Source organism: Ceratotherium simum, chromosome 25 (assembly GCF_057802395.1).
Source record: "Ceratotherium simum simum isolate JZ-2026a chromosome 25, ASM5780239v1, whole genome shotgun sequence".
Taxonomy (NCBI): domain Eukaryota; kingdom Metazoa; phylum Chordata; class Mammalia; order Perissodactyla; family Rhinocerotidae; genus Ceratotherium; species Ceratotherium simum.
The window spans coordinates 18,108,316-18,129,539 of NC_141924.1; the positions used below are offsets into that span (position 1 = coordinate 18,108,316).

General features: G+C 45.9%; 1 protein-coding gene across 1 annotated transcript in view; it reads left to right on the top strand.

The window, feature by feature from the left end:
- The window catches only part of NUAK1 (NUAK family kinase 1), a 70,849-nt gene extending 57,837 nt beyond the window's left edge, over window positions 1-13,012 (top strand). Inside the window, exons 5-7 of the mRNA XM_004418057.2 lie at window positions 6,751-6,870; window positions 8,711-8,843; window positions 11,834-13,012. Of these exons, the coding sequence (XP_004418114.1) occupies window positions 6,751-6,870; window positions 8,711-8,843; window positions 11,834-12,987 (1,407 nt within the window). The 3' untranslated portion in view covers window positions 12,988-13,012. The remainder of the gene's footprint in view (window positions 1-6,750; window positions 6,871-8,710; window positions 8,844-11,833) is intronic.
- The last annotated feature ends 8,212 nt before the right edge of the window (window positions 13,013-21,224 follow it).

Genomic DNA, 21,224 nt, shown 5'->3' on the forward strand with positions numbered 1-21,224 from the left:
GTGAATCCATTCATTTGTTCATTCGTGTGTGTGTGTGTGTGTACATATATATGCATGCATGCCTGCACTCACTCATCCATTCCTGCACTTAGTCATTCAGCAAATTGAGTATCTCCCATGGGCAATATTGATTCAACCACAAATATTTGCTAAGTTCTGCTGTGTACCTGGCCCTGCGCAGGATGCTGGGGATGTAATAATGAAGTAGATGGGCAGGTGCCTGTCCTCTGGCAGCTCAGAATCTAGCAGTTGTTAAGTCAGCGGTTTGTATAAACAAGTAAATACATAATGTAATTGTCCCGTGGTGAAGAAAATGCATGCAGGGGGAGGATGGAGAGTGGCAGGTGCTCTCTTAGCTAGGGTGGTCAGAGAAGGCCCCTTGCATAGGACTCAAACTCCTCAAATCCACCAAGCTTTCTCTGGCTACCTGGCCTTTGCACACACGGTTCCCTCTGCCTGGAATGTTCTTCCCACTGCTCTTAGCCTACTCCTCCTTTGAGTCTCAGCTTGAATGCCTCTTCTTCCAGGAAGCCTTCCTTGATCCTCATCCCTTGGCAGGGCCAGGTGGCCCTGCTGTGTACCTCACAGTGCCCTGTGTAATGTGTTGTGGAAGTGCTGAGCAGGAAGTGGTGGGTCTGTTAGGTAGATGACCAGAAAGCCTTTGCTGAGGAAGTGGTGATTGAACTGGGTTTTGAAGGATGGGTAGGAGTTCAATAGAAAGGAATGTGGTGAAGGCTGTTCAAGGGGAAGGAGCAGCAAGCACAGGAACGGGGCCTGGAGGCTAGAAAAGGAAAATAACCTTTATTGAACCTCTGCTAGAAGCCAGAGCCCTGTGCCAGACCTTCCACAGGCCTGATTTCACTTGGTTTTCAGAATGTCTCCACCGGGGAGGGTCTGATTGCCCCCATTTTACAAATGAAGAGGCTCTCGCAGCTAATAAGCTATGGGGCTGGCTACAAACCCGTGGCTGTTTGGCTCGCAAGACCAGGCACTGATACGTTCTACCCTCTATCACTACCTCCCAAATCTGGCCTAAATCCAAGGGAACATCACACGAGGGCACTTGTTGGGTGCTCGCTTTTTGCTCTTACCTTGTTTGTAAGCAGCCTGCAGACAGCTGCCCCTGGGGGAGACTCTCCAAGTGCTGCTGGTGGCCAGAGCACTGTGCAGAGACGCCTGAGTTGAATGTGCAGTGAGCCGGGACGGGTTGCTCCGTAGCGTCCCCTGCGAGGCTGCTTCACGGAGGCGCCCTCAGTTAAGCCATCCCCAGGTCACTCAGGGTCGGTCGTTTCTAGTCTGTCTCTCGAGGTGTGTGAGCTCAGATCTTCTGAAGATGAAAGCCGACCCGTCTCATTTCTGCTCATTGTTCCACTCTCTACCTTCACTTCCTGATGGCCCAGGAGCGAGGCCATCATGGGTAAAGCCACAGCAATTAACTCCAGGGCCGGAAAGGAGCTATGGAGTGTGTCTTCCTCGATGAGGTTGCTGTTTTCCTGAAGAGTTCCGCAGAAAGCCCGGTTCCTCCTCAGCCACCTGAGAGTGGGGCGTGCTCTCCCTGCTCTACCGCCAAGGCTGCTCTTCCCCCTCATCTCAGGCCATTGCCGCCTTGTGCCTCAGTTTCCCCATCTGCAAAATGGGAGTAATAATGGTACCCTCCTCATAGGGTTGTTCTGAGGATTTAATACAAAAATATGTAGCACTCACAGAACAGCAACTGGCATGTAGCAATGCTGTGTTCGTTATTATTATTATTATTATCATCTCATTTAGTCTGATTTTGGTTTTCTTTTTTTTTTTTTATAATTTTATTTATTTATTTATTTTTCCCCCAAAGCCCCAGTAGATAGCTGTATGTCATAGTTGCACATCCTTCTAGTTGCTGTATGTGGGACGTAGCCTCAGCATGGCCGGACAAGTGGTGCGTCAGTGCGCGCCTGGGATCCGAACCCGGGCCGCCAGCAGTGGAGCGCGCACACCTAACCACTAAGCCACGGGGCCGGCCCTGATTTTGGTTTTCACAACACTGTTGTGAATGGTGCTGTTGCAATTCCATTTTCCAACAAAGGAAACTGAGACTCAGAGGTTAAAGTAGAAATTGCTAACATTTGTTGAAGGCCTACTATGTGCGAGGCATGGTTTAAAAGCACTTTCCATCTCTCAATTCATTTGATTTCATATCACCTTGCAAGGTAGGTTACATTATTATCATCATCCCCTATTTTACAGAAGCAGAAACCCAGGTTCAGATTGGCTAATGTGCATCAGATCCCCTGGGGTTGTTGTTAAAATGCAGACTCTAACTCAGCAGGCCTGGGGTGGGGCCCGCGATCTCAGTTTCTGATGTGATCCGGCTGGTGGTGCTGTTGTTGCACGGGCCTCAGTGGAGTAGGGAGGGGTTAACTAACGTGCCTGAGGTTGGGCCTGGTAAGAGGTGAGGCCGGGATTTGAACTCAAACCCTCAAACCCTACATCTCTTAACTTTTCCTGCCATGCCATGCAGCCTCTCGTGCTGGACACGGTTATTTCAGAAAGGGATGATGGTCATTTCTCTTGAATCTGGTGGGCAGTGGCTCTTAGCAAATAATTGTTAAATAAACCAAACCATCAACATTATCATAACAGCTGTAATTTATAAAGAGTCAGCAGTACCAGGACTATTCCAGGGGCCCTACATGCATGTTCTTTAATCCTCACATCCACACCTTTATGAGGTGGGTTCTGTTAGCATTCCCATTTTGCAAATGAGGAAATTGAGTGACTTGACAGGTCCCACCAATCACCTAGTGGTACCAAGGCCAAGGTTAGCCCCAGGTTCTTCTGGCTGCAAAAGCTCTGATCGGTCCAGTCCACTGCACTGCCTCTTAGACATTGCAGATGACCATCAGAGGATCGCTTGTATTATCGTTGTCATCAGCATCCTTTCCCAGCCGTTAATCATCAGCAAGCTGATACTTCCTTTTCATCCGGTGAGCTCACACTGATTATTCACAATGATCTGAGGTTAATCCTTTTTTTTATAATGGTGGTAAAATGTGCATAACATAAAATTTACCATTTTTAGGTGTATGTTTCAGTGGCACTGAGTACATTCACATCGTTGTGCAACCATCACCACCATCCATCTCTAGAACTTTTGTATCTTCCCAAACTGAAAGTCTGTACCCATTCAAAAACAACTCCTCTCCCCAGCCCCTGATAACCACCATTCTACTTTCTCTCTCTATGAATTTGACTCTTCTAGGTACTGCATATGAGTGGAATCATGTAATATTTATCCTTTTGTGTCTGGCTTGTTTCACTTAGCAGAACCTCTTCAAGGTTCATCCATGTTGTAGTGAGGTTAATCCTTTTGAAATGTGAATAGTCACTTACTAGTTTATCTTTTTAACTCTGATTTTCATCCAGCAGGGCACACCTCTAGAAAGGCTTGCTAACAACAAAAACTCCAACAATTAAGGACATAAGTGTTGACTTCCCAGATTTCTTTTCAGAGCCCAGGCTGAACTGAATAGCCCAGTGTGGGAACAAAGGGTGGTTCTGAACTAATACGGGGAAGGGGAACAATCCACCACCAGCAAAAATGCAAAGTAGTTACCTTTCTCCAGAGATTACCAGTGTGTCAGCGAAATATGACTTAAAAAGCAAAGCCCAGTTGCCTCCTTGCTGGAACGTCACCCTCGATAGACCACTGTGTCCCGTTACAGAGAAAGCATCGAGGTTGGGAAGACCCTAATGCCTACGTAGTTGTTCTCATCTCTGTGACCTTCAGCAAAGCTTCTTAAGTCCTCTAACCTTCAGTTCCTTCACTTACAGAGCGAGGGGCAGGATTAGCTCATCTCTCAGGGCTCTTTCAGATCAAAACCAATTCTGGGACTTGGTTATTTTGTTTTAAATCAATATTTCCCACATTTTGGCTTTCTTTCACTCTGTTCATGGATTTTTGCCTTTTCCGACTATCTTCTGTGCTATTTTACTTAATATTTTTTATTTACTTCAATTCACTTTTTAAAATTATATTTGAAAAAGAAACCTTACATTACCTTAAATGGAAAACCAGTCTCGTTTTGAGTATCATGAAGTTAATAAAGTCACCTATATGGATTTAGTGGTGGGAAGTGAATATTTCTTGAGCTCCAACTCTGTGCCAATTACTGTGCTAAGCGGTTTATATACTTTATGTCATCTAATCTTCACCATGACACTGTGGGGTAGATACTATTCCTATCTCCATTTTACAGATGAGAAAACTGAGGCTTTGAGAAGTTTCATAACTGGTGGCCATTTCCCCTCTTTTGGTTGATCTAAGCTCCATATGGCATTAAATCCTAGAGCTGCAGCCCAAGTTTAGGGCTCAAGGTTTGAGAACTATGTGTGTATGTATGTGTTGATTAATATTGCTTTAATATTAAGCAATATTATTGCTGCACTGTTGAAGTGCCAGGAACATAGACTAATCTAGATTTCTATTAATCTTATGTCAGCGGCAGTGACAGTTTTACTGGGAGAGGCTGATACACATCAGTCTGTGAGGATGGGAGTGGGCCGTAACATAAACACACTCCCCAGAACGGCCACAAAGAAAAGCAAAGATGCCCAGACTTGAAGAACTCCCGGTGCGATTGTGTGTGTGTGTGTGTGCGCGTGTATATGTGTGTGTATTTGCACATGGTGGCGGCAGGGGCCTCTCACACATGTGTATTTGCAAGCTCATACGGTGTCCCAGACTCTGCAGACTTCGCGGGGTGGGAAGGGAATGTATTTTTCCGGGACGCGCACTGTGCTGTGTCTGTCCCTGCCTGAGCTGCCGTCGGAGAGGACTAAGCCCGGGGACTTCTTGGGATATTCCAGGGCTGCAGCCATTCCATTCCTCTTCTGATTGACAGGGCACACTTCATAAAGTTTCCCACCAACTTCCTGCAAGCAAGTCAGGGGCCCTGATAAGAAAGTGGAATTCAGGGCAATTAAGTGCAATCTGAGCCCCGAGAATGCGTTTTCTGCGGGCGGTTGTACACCAGCTGCTTTCAATGACATTCCATTCATTCAGGGACAACTTTTACAGAATAGGCTTATTCTGGGGCCTGCGTTCAAAAGAGAGCGTCAGCTGCGTCTGGGCTGGGCTGTTCTCTGGGCCTGTGAATCACTCAACCTATTTAGAAGGCTCAAATGGAAATCAGCGTGGGGAATGGCAGGAGCCCTCAGTGGCTCAGCTTGCGAGCCTACAGTGAAAGGCTTAGGCTGGAGTGGAGTCTGGATTGCTCAAAGGCGGTGGTGCTGTGCAGTGGCCTGGGGCTGTAGGGACAGGCGTTTACATTGCTCCTTAGTACTTAGCTCTCCTGAGATAAATAACCCCATCTCCCTAAACCTCAGTTTCCTCATCTGTTAAATGGGTTTTTAAAAAATTGTGGTAAAATATCCATAACATAAAATTGACCATTTTAACCATTTTTAGGTGTACAGTTCAGTGGCATGAAATGCATTCATGTTGTGGCGTAAATGGGGTTTTAGATAGGATTAGAATAGAGAGTGTAAAGTTCTTAGAACAGTGCCTGATAATTGGAGGTTGTTCAGTAAGTGGCAACTAAGTTTATTATTATTATTATTTTGCATTATCTATTACTGATCTTGTGCTTTTCAAAATATATTGCCTATTCTAGTGACAAGTGTTTCTTGGGTGGGCGCAGGTGCTAAGTGTGGATGATACAAAGATGAGGGGAAGATGTGGAACCTGCCATCTGCCTCAGGGGACACGGAGTCTAGTAGGCAAGGAGAATTTATATATATATTTACATATACATGTATATATGTACATACATATAATATATATAAGTTATATGTGTATATGTGATAATATATATGTGTATATACAGGGAAGAGTGCTGCCATCACGGATAATAAATAAAACACTTCTAGAAACCAAAGGAGAAGAGAATGACTTTAAGGTGTGTGCAATACAAGAGAAGCAAGGTTAGGTAAAACATTTGCATGGAACCTGAGACTTAAGATTATAAAGCACTGTTGCATTCATAGTCTCATCTTGATTGAGTGATTTTCTTTTTTCTTCTCACAATCATCCTGTGATCTAGAACAGGATAGAGATCCTGGGATCCCATTTTCTGGTGGGAAAACTGAGAGTAGCTAAGTGACTTGCTCCAAGTCACACAGATGGCTAGTGGCAGAGTTTGGACTGAAAAAGGATGACTCAAAACCCAGTGCTCTGGGCCCATTTCCTCTAGGTCACAAGGCAGGCAAAGTATAGTTCTGATCAGAGTGTGGGTGGCTAAAACGGTGGTGGTGTCAGTTGCCCAGGTCAGGGTTTTCCAAAGTGTGATATGCACACCACCATGGATGTAACAGAATTTTAGGTAGGCCCCAGATGGCTAATTTTCAGATGAATAGTTATGCACTTTAATGTTCATCAGAAACATCAAGCCTCTGGTTTTGTGGCTACTTCTCAGGGCAAGTATAAACTGAGTGAAAATAGAGAGTCCACGTAGGGAGTAATGTTGAGTGCGTCATAGAGCATGTAGTCTGCAGGTACGGCAGAACGTGTGGTGGATGCTGTGGACTGCAGGTGGGCATCACTGGCCCAGGGTGTTGACTGGCCCTTTCATGAAGGCTCAGGACTGGAGAGAAAATGGTGACCCAGCGGGCAGACCCTCCGGTGCTCTCGTGCTGTGTGGTCAGAGTTGATCCAGTGCAGACACTTACTGGACGCTAACAAGCTTCCCTGGGTCTTGCTTCTCTTTGTAGATTGCTGACTTTGGGCTTTCCAACCTGTACCAGAAGGACAAGTTCTTGCAAACATTTTGTGGGAGCCCCCTCTACGCATCTCCTGAAATTGTCAATGGGAGGCCTTACCGAGGGCCAGAGGTGAGCAGGTTGCCTGGTGTGTATGGGGGGTGGGGGGTGGTGAGGGGAGGAAAATGGGGAAGGGCAAGAATTGAATCTAGGAAATACTTAAAAAAAAAAACCAACAAGCAAGCAAACAAAGAAAACTTTTCCTTATATAATTATAAAAGCCATAATATACACACCTGGGAGAAAATTTGAAAAATCCAGAAAATAAAGTTACCTGCAATCTCCCCACAAGAGAATACCACTTAATATTTTTGTGACTTTTCTTTTAGACTTTTTTCCAGTGTAGATCTTTGCATTTCAAAAATAATTGAGATTATTATATATGTATATGCATATGTATATCTTGCCTTTTATTAACTTTAAATTATATTGTGGCATTTTCTGAATTCATTATTATTAAAAACATGGTTTTTAATGACAACATAATATTTTATTGTATGAATGTACCATCATTTATTTAATCACTTCCCTAGATTTAGACAGTCAGATTGTTTTCAGTTTTTCCCTATTGAACAAAACAGACAAAACAAAAACAAACAAAAACCCCCTAATTCTGCAGTGAATACCTTTTTGCATATATTTTTGACAACATGCACTTTTGATTAAGGAAGTACATTTTAATTGCATCTTCTAATTCATGAAAGATGCATTTTTCTATATGCTTAAAGCTTCCAGGGCCACTGTAAAAGATGTGTATGTAAAAACGTTATTTGGAAAATGGATGAGTTGTGAGTGATTATTCTCTTTTAAAAAGATGGTTCTCTTACAGAGAGATTCATCCACTCGGTATCCTTTAAATAGCAGCTGCTCAGTGGGTTGAAATGTTTTCTTCCAAATATTTATCTGTTTGAGAGTGTTTGGGGGCTGGCCTGGAGGGTGAAGAGACGGATGCCAACAGCCTCAACCAATTACAGTGAAGAGAAAGTCTTCCTAAAGTAAGAATGTAAGGGAGGAGCATAGGATTCGATTTACAAAATTGTAGAAACTCGACACTGTACATTTATCATTGATAATGAATGCTTCTTTGATCTTCCACGATCTGTTTCCGAGGTTACAAGCTGGCAGCCTGTGATCTGGCCAGCAAGCATGCTTTATTTGGCCACATTAGTCTTTCTAAAAAAAAAAATGGAACAAACATCTAATAATTGGGATATTTCACATGAAAGTCTGGTTTCTGACTTTTCTTGAAAAACCAAAGGATCTAGCAGTGCTGGGCCTATATTGGGATTGCAGCAACTAGCAAAGAGGAGGCTGCCTGCTTAAGATGGGTGAATGCACTCTACAGTTTGTCTCCGTCCTCAACACTCCATGTTGTACCCCAGATTCTCTCTTGCTTTGTTCGTGTTTGCTGTCTGCCTGGCTCTTGTAAGCATTTGAGTTTGCAGCCCCTGACTCATTTGAAGAAGGTGCAGGAAGGACTTGATTTCTGGATTAGGAACGAAGGGCCCTGTGTCCTAGTCTTCTCTCCATCACTGGGATGAGGCTCTGGAGAAACCATTTAGCTTCCTTGTGCCTCAGTATTCTCATCTGTCAAATGGGATTGAAAATAATCCAGGCCCTACCTGTTTCACAAAACTATATTGAGGATCAAAGAAGATAATCTATTTAAGAACGTTCTTATCTAGATTGGGACTGTTGGCCTCTGTTTGAAATAGAAAGGTCAGGCTCTGAAGCAGGCCCCAGCTGCCCTGCATATCACTTGTCAGGCTGCAGTGGGAACCTGTCTGCCAGGTGCTAAATTCAGTTCCTGGGGTCGTTGGGGTTGGCTGCTCACAGGCTATGATGCTCAGGGTTTGGAAGGCATCCTGGAATCTACTTCCCAGCTCCTAAGCATCCCATCTCTCTGCTCCAGGTGGACAGCTGGGCCCTGGGCGTGTTGCTTTACACTCTCGTTTATGGAACAATGCCCTTTGATGGTTTCGATCACAAAAACCTCATTCGGCAGATCAGCAGCGGAGAGTACCGGGAGCCCACGCAGCCCTCAGGTGCGTGCCCGCGGAGGGGCAGAGGTTGGGCGGGACTGTTCGGTGTACCTGCCCCAGCTCACACTTGCTTCTGTTTTAATGTCTGTAAGAGGTCTGTTGCTTTCCCTCCATCTTCTCTCCAGATCTTTGCCTTCTGGCAAAGCTGGCTTGGAGGTCTGCTTTGCCCAGACTTTCCCAAATGGAATTTTCAGCACAAATGTTCTACACGGCAGGTAGGCTAGGAGTCCTGTTTGCTTGCTGTGTGAACTTGGGCAAGTCCCTTACCCTGTTTGGATTCAGTTTCTCACTGTAAGTTAAAATTTTGGAAAAGGTATTACATGAAGTCTCTTCTAGTCCATGTAGACATATAAACCACCTTCACTGGACTGTAAGTGCCATGAGGGTGGCAGCTGCTCTTTTTCACTCCTGTGCCCCTGGCAGGGGGTATGGCACATGGGCACTGTTTCATTATCTGTTGCTCATAAGCAACAGATGCTCACATCCCCCCGTAGAACAAACTCAGTGGTTTCTCCTACAGTTGGAATCAGATGGCAGCTGGGCTGGGGCTGATCGTGGGACAATCATGTTCTATGAGGAACCTTCCCAGGTTTCTCTCTGCAGGAGGGAGCCTGGACTTCTTACATGGCAGCTCAGAGATGGAGAAAGAAGAAGCTGCCAGGCCGTCTTAATGTCTGTGCTTGGAAGCCAGATAACGTCACTTCTGCCATGTTCTATTGGTCAAAGCAGCCGAGGCCATAAGCTCCATCTCTTGATAGGAGTGCATCACGTGTGGAAAGGGTGTGTACAGGTGGCTGTGTTTGGAATGTAGTTGACACAGACACTTCATATGTGTACATACTGTGCACACACACATACACATAATTGATTCTCATTATTCATGGTAGTTATGTTCTATAAAGTTGCTACGAACTCTAAGCTGGTGAATCCTGAACGATTGCTCCTAGTGGAAATACAGGGCTCAATTCCTATGAGCCTCTGGTGACAATACTTTTGTTAACTGATCAGTACACAACCTTGTTTTATGTATGTTTCTGTTTAAAGCACCTCATTTAAAATATATTGTTGATTCATTAACATCAAACTCACAACCAACGGCACTGTAACTCACGCCTGAACAAAGCTTACCTAACACACTTACTTTCTCCCTGAGGCACATGACAGCCTTCTTGCATTCAGGAACTCAAGACAACACTTCTGCACTATGCTTGGGGCCATTTTATTTATTTATTTATTTATGTTTGTGAGGAAGATCGGCCCTGAGCTAACATCTGCCTATCCTCCTCTTTTTGCTGAGGAAGACTGGCCCTGGGCTAACATCATGCCCATCTTCCTCTACTTTATATGGGACACCGCCACAGCATGGCTTGACAACTGGTGCGTCGGTGCGCGCCCGGGATCCGAACCGGCGAACCCTGGGCCGCCGCAGCAGAGCGCACACACTTAACCATCGGGCCAGCCCCTCTTGGGGCCATTTTAAACAGCGAATTCAACCACAAAAAGTACAAAAAATATGAAAAACATGGATTAAATAGGCTGTGAAAAGGACACTTGTTAGTCTGAGAGCAGAAATAAGATAGCAGAGTGTCCTTGTCTTGTTTGACCTCACCCAGTGACACACCTATGCATTGGGGGCAACTCAGATTTTTTGCCACTCTATGAAGATCATCAAATGACCAGGAAAGCACCTCGAATATTGGTTTTGGGGCTACAAATAAATTTTAGTGAGTAGGTGAATTTGCAAGTATAGAATCTGTGAATAGTGAGGACTGACTGTTTCATGTGTGTATATATATATGTAGATATGCATATCTCTATATTTTTTCAATAAGTCAACCCTTTCTTTGGAGAAATTTCAGGGTGACCTCTATGGGGGTCTTATTTGCCTCACCAGCTAATTGGTGCCAGCACAATTCCTGGCACATGACAAGGGTTCAGAAAATATTTATTGAATGACTGAATGAATGATCATCCTGTTACTTTCAGGGGTACACCTCACTCCCGGCCCCATTGCCAGGCCTTGCCGGCTACTCATTAGCCTCCATAAGCAGCTGAGGGGAGGTGGTGCCTTCCCAGGATATAATTCAACCCCCATTGGGGGAGCACAGTTTGATCTTGAAAGTCAATTTATAAGCTATGAGAGTCAGTTGGTTCCTGTGGCCTCCTCAACATCCCTTTGGGGCTTTCCCCTAATTCTCTGGCAGCAGAAATTTGCAAATGGAATTTTTCAGAGAGACTGTAAACGGATAGCAGATATAGATCAGCCCTCTGATCTGACAGCTCGGTCGGCTACGGCTTATGTCAGAAAGAGGAAAGACGTGAGCTCACTGGGTGTGGGTCTCAGAGCCCGGCCAAGGCTGGGGGTCAGGCCAGCCTTGGGCACAGCCCCTCTCATGCCCAGGTGTGCCAGGTACGAGCTTCTCTCCATCCTTCTCTGTCTTTCCCTCTCTGATGAGGAGGCTTTTTTCTCTCCGTCTCAGCCCCAAATTTCCTTTTCATGCCTACGTACCTTCCCGGTGACCCTGAGCACTGCGTGTTTATACAAGCTTACGTTTGAGGGACTAAAGAAATCCAGGGTGATCTACACCTGTTTTCCCTTTTGGTAAAATGATATCCACCAAAGGAATGGTGGGGCCTTGCTCGGGGTTGGGTCTGGATTCTTTCTGGATTCTTTCCCAGTTACCTGGCCTTCCCCATTTTTAAAGATCTGAGTTGATGGAAAGTTCAGTAGCTCATGACTTCCCTTCGCTCATCTGGAAAAACGTGCCAGGATGTGACAGCGCACTGGCCTGTGGTTCAGAGCCTTGACGATGCTTTTCATGTACAGTCTGGAAGACTTTGGCCTCCTACTCTATAGTGTGGCTGGACGAAGGTTCCAGGTGGAGTTTTCTTGAAGTGAGCCTGTCTCCTTAGCCACTCCTGGAGGGTCAGGCCTCTCGCAAAGCCAAAAGCTCCCGTGTAATGCATCGTTCTTCTTGTTTCTTGACCCACAGATGCTCGAGGACTCATTCGGTGGATGCTGATGGTGAACCCGGATCGCCGGGCCACCATCGAGGACATAGCCAACCACTGGTGGGTGAACTGGGGCTACAAGAGCAGCGTCTGCGACTGCGATGCCCTTCACAACTCCGAGTCCCCGCTCTTGGCTCGCATTATTGATTGGCACCACCGTTCCACGGGGCTGCAGGCTGAGGCTGAAGCCAAAATTAAGGGCCTGGCTAAACCCGGGGCCTCTGAGGTCATGCTGGAGCGGCAGCGGTCGCTGAAGAAGTCCAAGAAAGAGAATGACTTTGCCCAGTCCGGCCAGGACTCGGTGCCCGAAAGCCCATCCAAGCTGAGTTCTAAGAGGCCCAAAGGGATCCTGAAGAAGCGAAGCAACAGTGAGCATCGCTCTCACAGCACTGGCTTCATCGAAGGTGTGGTCAGTCCTGCCTTACCCTCTGCTTTCAAGATGGAGCAGGACTTGTGCCGGACTGGCGTGCCCCTCCCAAGCTCCCCCGAGGCAGAGGTGCCAGGTAAACTCAGCCCCAAACAGTCAGCCACGATGCCCAAGAAAGGCATCTTGAAAAAGACCCAGCAGAGAGAATCGGGTTACTACTCCTCCCCAGAGCGCAGCGAGTCTTCGGAGCTGTTGGACAGTAACGATGGGATGGGCAGCAGCATCCCCTCCCCCAGTCCCCCGGACCCAGACAGGGTGGCTTCCCACAGCCTCTCCTGCCGCAGGAAGGGCATCTTGAAACACAGCAGCAAGTACTCAGCAGGCGCCATGGACCCGGCCCTCGCAAGCCCCGAAATGCCCACACTGGAATCCTTGCTGGAGCCCGGCGTCCCCGCCGAGGGCCTTTCCCGGAGCTACAGCCGGCCTTCCAGCGTCATCAGCGACGACAGCGTCCTGTCCAGCGACTCCTTCGACTTGCTGGATTTGCAGGAGAATCGCCCCGCCCGCCAGCGCATCCGCAGCTGCGTCTCTGCCGAAAACTTCCTTCAGATCCAGGACTTTGAGGGGCTCCAGAACCGACCCCGGCCCCAGTACCTAAAGCGGTACCGGAACCGGCTGGGAGACAGCAGCTTCTCCCTCCTCGCGGACATGGATGACGTGACTCAGGTCTACAAGAAAGCGCTGGAGATCTGCAACAAGCTCAACTAGCTCCCCCAGGGTGCAGGGCGGGGTGGGGGTGGGTACGAGGGAGGAAGGGGAGCAATGACTTGCGCTGATGAGCTGGTTACCTCTTCGCTGGCCATGACAAGAGACTGTAAAAGGATTGGTGCTGCCGTCTTGCTTGGCCAGGTTTGCAGCCTTGAGCCAGCACCTAAAAGGGAGAAGTGGGCTCTCTGCCAGTCCTGCCAACTGCCAGGCAGAATTTGGGTCCTAATTGGCATTTGCTTTATGGCACCTCCTAGAGGACCAGCTGTCTCTGGGAGGTGGTGTTGGCCAGCACTTAGAGGGTGGGGAGGAAGCATGTGGGAGAGGAAGCATTTCCCTAGAAGCATCCAAATGCTTCTGGAGGAAGGTCAGGAGAGACTGGGGCCATCTGCTTTGGGTGAGCTCAAAGAGCTGGCTCCTTCTCTCCTTGCAGTAGCGAGCTTGGTCTGAGTGCATGGGGCTAGCAAATAGATTTCAGCAACCTGATCTTGAATCGGCGATTGATTGATAGTGGCTGCTGGATGTGCTAGTTTGAGTAGCCCAGGCACCTGGGGAAGGCGTGCTGTGATTGAATAGTAATGGCTGCCATGGGGATGGGAAGTGGGGCAGTAGCACTCATGCCATGTAGTTGCCATCCTTGACCTAGCTAAGCCCTGGGAGTTAGGTTAAGGCATCCTGTGGGATCTATGTTAACTCTTGCATGTCTCTGGCATGGCATTTGTTAATTTGCTACTCCACCTTGAATGGAAGGAAGAGCCTTGGTCAGAGAGAGAATGCTCTGAATTCTGCTAAGGACATAGAGTCAGCCCATGATGATTTTTTTGGCTCCTTGCTCTCCACCTCTTCTTTCCTCATGTCTGCCTTGCTCTTCAGCGTAACCTCCCAAGGGTGGACACGGAAAAAGATGGTGGTGTCAGAGGTCAAAACTATGGTATATAACAGAGCTCAGGACCCTCTGTGGTCTTTGTGCAGATGAATGGAAGTTGATCCACACCAGCAAGGGACAACTTGCCAATTTCTTTAATGTCTCAATCTTAATTGGAATGCTGCCTCCTGTGTTCTCACCTGCATGAATGCTTTGAATTGGATGTGATACTGTCCATAGTCTCCAAAAGAGTGGCTGGCTCAGCCATTTGCCCTGTTTATTGATAGCAAAAGGTTTCCCCATTCACCAAGTGTAGAATCCTCAGAGGTAGGCGAGTTTGCTTTTAGGGAGTTAGTGTGTAGGTTGGGTATTTGGATGAGGACAGGGAAGTCAGGCAGAAGGTACTTTCCCCACAAATATAGGTATTCTATGTCATGGTTTTGAACTCCTAGGCTTTGGGGGAAAAGAAAGTTCCATCCATTCAGGTGAATAAGGTGTTGAAAGAGTAGAGTGGGTTGGGAGAAGCATAGAGGAGAGGGAACATTTTCTTAGAAGTCATCGAAATGATTCTGGAGGAGGCAGAAAAGAGGTATGACAGGACTCATCTTAAAAAGTAGCAAAGCTAGGTCTTTAACTTCTAGACACCCAGATTACAGGTGACAAGATGTCACTTCCACGTCACAAGACAAAGGGGCATCTTCAGATACTGGGTTTGAAATCCAAATAGTCTTATTTGGGAATCTGGGATGACTTCAGATTCTACTGCCCTGGGCAAATCAAAACCCTTGTTTCAAGATGGCTGACTTCCGATAGCCACCTAGATGCATAAGAAGGACCAGTCTTGGGAGTGTTTTGGGGAAAACCAACAGACAATAGTTCATAGGGAGATGAGAAAGAATTCACCTTAAGGCACTAAGAACATTAAGTTGAATGAAGCTGACCTTGCCCCAAGAAGATGGCTCCATTTCTCCCCTTCCCACCAACTCTAGGGTTTTGGCTTGTGCATTCCTTCGGGTTGAGTTGAGTAATGTATTATGGGAAGCCTCCTATTTTCCTTTCTTTAATTCCCCCTCTTTCCTGAACTCCAGTATAGGTTCAAAGGGAAAAAAAAAAATCTATAAATAGCAAATTGTGTGTGTGGGGTGTGTGGGTGCCTGGATGGCATTCTGCAACCTCTGAGCTCCCTGCTCCTTAACTCATTTTATGCAACCTTTTCTGAACAGCCTCTACTGCCACACTGCTGGCCCCTCTTGCATGGCAGCTGGCCTTGTGGGTAGCTGTCAGTGTGACTTAGGTAGAACACCTACCTACTGGTTGATGTGTTTTTTCCTGTTGCCAAGTGATTACGTCTGTTTAGTGTTTTCCATCCTTCTAATCGTTAAGTAAAAAATGACACTATTAAGGAAAATAATCCCCCTCCCTAAAAAAACCCCACGTGTGTGTTCTCTTTTGTCAATAAACCCACTCAGTGGATTGTGGCAGACAGTCCTCCACTCAGGCAGAGATTCTGAGTTGAGTCCTGCTATGCTGCTAACTAGCTGGCGGCCTTACGCACTGCAGTGTTTTGAGGGCTAAGTGTTCCCCTTCAGTGAGGGCTGGAGGGGTGGATTAGCTGGTCTCTCAGGCCCCGCCTACTTCTGACATTCTGCCAGCATCCTCTGATTCTAGATGTGATGTCGACTGTCCTTTCAAGGAAAAACTTGGAAATAGAGGGAAAAGCCCTAAAAAGCAGCTTCGCTCTTCCTAATTAAGTCCTGTCGTCCCGACCAGCCAATCCCCAGCCGAGGAAGTCATGCTTGATTCATTTCCATGGAATTACAAGGGAAAGACACTTTTATGACCTGGTGGACCAAATGGGAGATTCGATGTCAGCTCTCCTGGTCCTCTCCTTGCCTTGGGGCCTCTCGGTGTCTTAGTTTACACGTCTGCCAAAGGAGTAGAATTATACTTCTTTTTACAGGTAAATTTCAAGGCATGATCAGTTTTCAGGAAGTGCTTCAAGACCCCAGGCGAAACGAAAAATGCTAAGTACTCTCTGAATTTCCATCCCTGTGATAAGGTGCTGCTTCTTCAGATGATGGGGGCCACTTTTCAGGGGGAAATTCAGGTATGTGTTGCCCAGGCCTGCTGTCTTGAGTACAAATGTGAATGATCGACTGACTGCTTATTGCCAAACTGGAAATGTTCTGTAGGGACTTACTGGATGGTATCATTCCTAGATGAAAAAAAAAAAAAGAGAGAGAAACTTGACTGCACATTTTTTTTTAAAAAATCCATGTTGTGACTTTTATTTAATTTCTATTTTTTTTTTTTTTGGTAATAAAAAGTTGACTTTTTTTTTATTTGAATTTGTCTTTTTTTATTTATTGGTCTGAAAGGCATTTCAAAGGTATTATAATAATATATTGGTGTAATTTAATTGGTGCAACATGCTTTATGGCTCCAGTAAACATTGGTTTTCACTCATTTGATTGGTTTGAGCCCAGAACAGCCTACAGGGAAAAAAAAAAAAAGCTAGATAACCACCCAAAGTGTTTGTATTTTCATTGGAAACTGATTTTTGTTTTGTTTTTTGTTTTTTTTTTTGTTTCTGTTTTTATTTTTAAATTAAATAAATTGCAATGAACTGAACTCAAGTGGGACCTTGCCTTTTTATTTGGTTGTTTTTCTCTTAGTTAACAAAGTGACAGAATGGGTATAAGTACCAGAAACCCACCCAAGCTAGCTTAAGCACACAAGGGGAATTTATTCCAAGTTCTCAGAAGAAGAAATGCAGCTGGTGGTGCAGCTGGAACCAGGAACTGGAGAAGTGGGATCCAAGAGAACTAAGGGCCCTCTTTTCTGCTCCTCTTTTCAGGCCAGCTTTGCTTTTCCCCTCCTTTTGTAGCCTAGCTTTCTCCTCCCCGATTTTGTCACCACCTTAGCTTATTCCATAGCTTCCAACTTTACATGTTCTTAGTTCTGGTTTCCAAAAGAGACTTCTGACCCGGTTCCTTCACTCTGGAGTAGAGACACCATCAAAGATTAACACTCAGCTGTGCTCCCCCCATGCTTCCCTTCCTCTGCCTGCCCCCTTTCTTGGCACTTTTCTCTGTCCCACAGCAGACAAATGGCTCATCCGATTGCTCAGAGTCCAAGACCAATGGGCCAATTTCCTGCTGGGGAAGGCAACTGCTCTGCCTATAATAAAATGGCAGAGTCCCATTTTGCCATTGTTCCTTGTGTGAACAGACCCTCCAGGAAGCTCTTGGAAAGAGGATGAACAATAGGGTAAGACTGAGGAGTTCCTGGATCCTGGTCACAATATCAAATGACATTAAACCCCAACGTAGTATCAAACATTAGAGAGTCATGCTCTGCACCGAATAGTGGTGTTAGGGGATCCATGCGAGAGAAGTCTGACTTCCCAAAGAAATTACAACTTTCACCCCTTATGGTCTCCTGGGAGGACATCTGATGTAGCGTTGTCAAATTTAGCAAATAAAACTACAGGACACTCAGTTAAACAATGGATAATTTTTTAGTATAAGTGTGTCCCGTGCAATATTTGGGTCATGCTTATACTAAGAAAAATATTTATCTGAAATTCAAATGTAACTGGGCATCATGAATTTTATCTGGAACCTAATCTGATGAAACAGGGCAATATTCACTGACTTTTAAAATAGGACATTTTTAAGGCAATCTACCTGGACTGGAGGCTCTTAATTCTTGCCGCCACTATTAACAAATGGGCCTGTCAGTTATTTGCAGGGTAAAAGACTAAGGGGAACTTTACTTAAAAGTAAACCTCTTTGGAAAGACATAATTCTGCAGCCAGAGACAGGGAATAGGATGTGCATGGCCTAGAGGCTGGACCAAATGTGACCTATAAGGGGTAGGGAGGAAGTAAGGGTGGCTGGATTGGCACAGTTGACATGTGAACTGAAAGGTCTGTGAGGTTAATGGGGAGTGGTCACTTTAAGGGAGAAAACTGAGAGAACTTACATTTATTGAGTTACTTCATCCTTATTCAGCGGAAAGTGGCAGAAACCCAACTTAGACCATGTTAAGTAACAAGATGAATTTACTGCTTCCTGTAACTGAGAAGTCCAAGGCGTATGTCTCAGGCACAGCTGGATCCAGGGGTTCAAGCATGTCATTGGCCTCCTCTTCACTCACTCTCACTGGATGTGGGCTTCATTATTAGGCAGACTTGCTCTACATGGCAGCAAGATAGCTCCTGGGAGTAGTGGGGTTATAAGGTCCTCTTAGTGTGTGATCCTAGAGTCAGAGGGAGATTCTTACTTTCCTAGCATTTATGTGCCAAGGGAGGACTGTGATGGGCTTTGCTGAGGTCACATGTCTCCCTCTGGCCCAGTCACAGAGTCCAGGTGAAGAGATGCTCTGATTGGCCTGCCCAGATCATGTGCCCACCCTTTTGGTAAGCTTGAATGACAGCTCCTTCAGAATCACACAGAGTGGGGGAGGACAGCTCCCTCAAAGGAAGGGATGCAGCGCTGACAAAAATCAACCCATGTTGGTTACATCTTTTGGGCCTCAATTTCCTCATCTATAAAATAGCTTTAAATAATTCCTAACTTTCAGAGTTATGGTGACGATTAAATGAAATAAAGTACCTAGTGCAGGGTCTGACGCATAGAAGATTTTTAATTTATACTGATAACATCAGGGAAAACAACAGTATAACACTGTAGACAGGAGATATATTTGTTAGGAAGATTTTAGCTGTAAAATCAGCTATAATATCATAAAATCCAGATGAAACTGGTTTAAACCCTCCAGGGAATTTATTAGCTCATATATGTGGAATTCTAGAGATGGGGTAGATGTCACCGTTACTTAGTGGGAGAAATAGGTAATAAACAAGTAAACAAATAAGCCTCCCCAAAAGTACAGATTGTAACAAGTGCTATGAAGGAAATGGATAGGGTATAGAGATAGAGCATTAAGGGAGGGGGGTACCTCCTGTAGGAAGAGTAGTCAGGGAAGTCATCTCTGAAGAGGTGACCTTTGGGTAGAGGCCTGAAGACGAAGAACTAACTTTATGAAGAGTGAGCATTCCAGGTAGAGGGAACAGTATATGCAAAGGCCCTGGGGTCTTGAAAATAGAGGTTGATTTTACAAGGTTAATTTCTGGTCCATTGGAATAGGACCACCATGGTCCAGGGAGTGTGGTGTTTTGTTAAACCACGTATGGCCACATTTTAACACGGACTTGTGTGATCATTTATGACTTTGTGTGCCCTTAATTACAAATGGCTGCTTACTTCAACAGGTGGTCCCCAGATAGGTACATACCATGATTTGCAATTTTAAACAAGAATATTTTTCCACCGCAGAAATTCATTGCAATTTAAGGAGAGGATTTTTTAATCCAAAGAATCATGCAAAGTTTGGGGCTTGGAAGTAGAGCAGCAGTGATGCTCTGTGAGGACCAGAAAGTGCAGACTAAGGTTTTCATGTCACAAAACCTGCCCCATGCTTTCACAACCGTCTGGTTCCAGCAGGGAATTGTGTGGAAAATTAGCAATCAACTTTGTTTTACAATTGTGACAATTATTTTCCTATTGATGGAAAATTTACGCTGCCTGTTTCTACCTGACTAGGAATATCCCTTGTGTCTTGACCAGCTGGTTCCCCTGTCCACTCCCTGTGCTAGTTTTCATAAATTAGTCTGGATAGGTTATGTTATGCTAAAGTAACAAGTAATCCCTGAAATGTCAGTGGCTTTATATAATCAATAATTATTTCTTATTCTCACCACGTCCAATACAGGTTGGGCAGCTCTCGCTGTCATGCCATCTCCACACAGACACTCGGGGATCTGAGCTTCTTCCATCCTGTGGTTCTGCCTTCCTGGGGTCCTTCATTTCTAGCTGTGCAAATGAGAGAGAGAGCACAAGCCAGGACCTTGTAAGGATCAGGCCTGGAGGTGGTGTATATCATTTATGCCTGCATCCCATGGCCAGAACTCAGTCACTTGACCCCAACCTAACTTCCTGGATAGTCTGCAAGTCGATAGTACGTAAAAAGTGGAAAATCAAGTGGAATCAGATGAAGACATAACAATGTCTCTGTCATAGCTTATGTCTGCTTCCTACCTAGCTTAGGTCCCAGTGCTAAGAAAAATCACTGTTGTTAACATTAATCAAGAGCTTACTGAGCTGCAGGCAGTGTGCCTACTCTTTACATACATCATCTCTTTTAATGCTCCTCATGGTCCCTTAGCTCCATTTTCACAGATGAGGAAACTGAGTGTTGGAAACGTTGCAGTAACTTGCCGGAGTCACCCAACTATTAAATGTGGAGCTGGATTCAAGTACAGACCCAGGTGACTGGCTTCCAGGCCCAAGATCTATTGGGCCCCTGGGATGATCCCTCTTCAAGTCAGGCTCCTTGATCATAATGCCCAATCCCATAGACATCCCTGTTCACGGAAACAACCTTTTCTGCAGGAGCTAAACAGAAAACCATCAGGAATGAAGACACTGGCCCAAGTCAATGCACTCTGCAAACAAACATGGAGAGGAGAGCAACTGTCCACCAATATCCCATTAGTGTCAGGTTCTAGAAGGTCCAGTCTCAGTAAATGGCATTAATACAATTGATTCAGATTTCTTCACTCCTCTAGGGTGGCGTGGGTTGAGGGAGTGAGTCTCCATCCTGAGCACCTGCTGTGGCTCAGAACTCGGTAGAGGGGACAGTAGGACTTCAGTGGCTGGGTGTCTTCTGACCCAAGCTGTGTGTTCACACGCACCCCCCAACAGGGCTCCACATGCTCTTTCCTGTGCTGGTGTGCCTCAGAAGACTCTGCTTCTATGGGGCTGAGAGCTCAAAGCAACTGCTTGGAGCCATATGGAAACACAGGATGCCAGACTGGGCTGTGTGGACCTCCCTGGGGTCAGACGCTGCAACAGCAACTTCCATCACACAAAAAGCACAGCATTGCCGTGTCTTCAAAGCCCAGAGCAGGGCGGTGACATGTCATGACCCCAGATCAGACTTCCAGAGGAACACTCACTGTCAGCTGCAACTGAGGGTGGGGAACAGTTCATTTTGGAGGCAGCTGGAGAAAAAGGGCTCCAAAAAAATAGTTATCTTGAGAAAGTTTTGCAAATTGGGATTTGTGAATCATTGAAACTGAAAAACATCTGATTCAGCAGTGCCTGGGGCATTCCAGAAGCTTCAGCCATCAGGCTTTGGAGCACAGACAAAAGGATGTGTGCAAAGCAGAGAGCCAGATGCAGATCTTAGAACTAGGCCTGCTGGTCAGCTCCAAAGAGGCCGTGATTGTGGGTTCAACCCCTGTGAAGTACAGATGGTCCCTGGCAGTGGGCGCTGCTTAGACTGGCTTCTCATAAACACACATTGC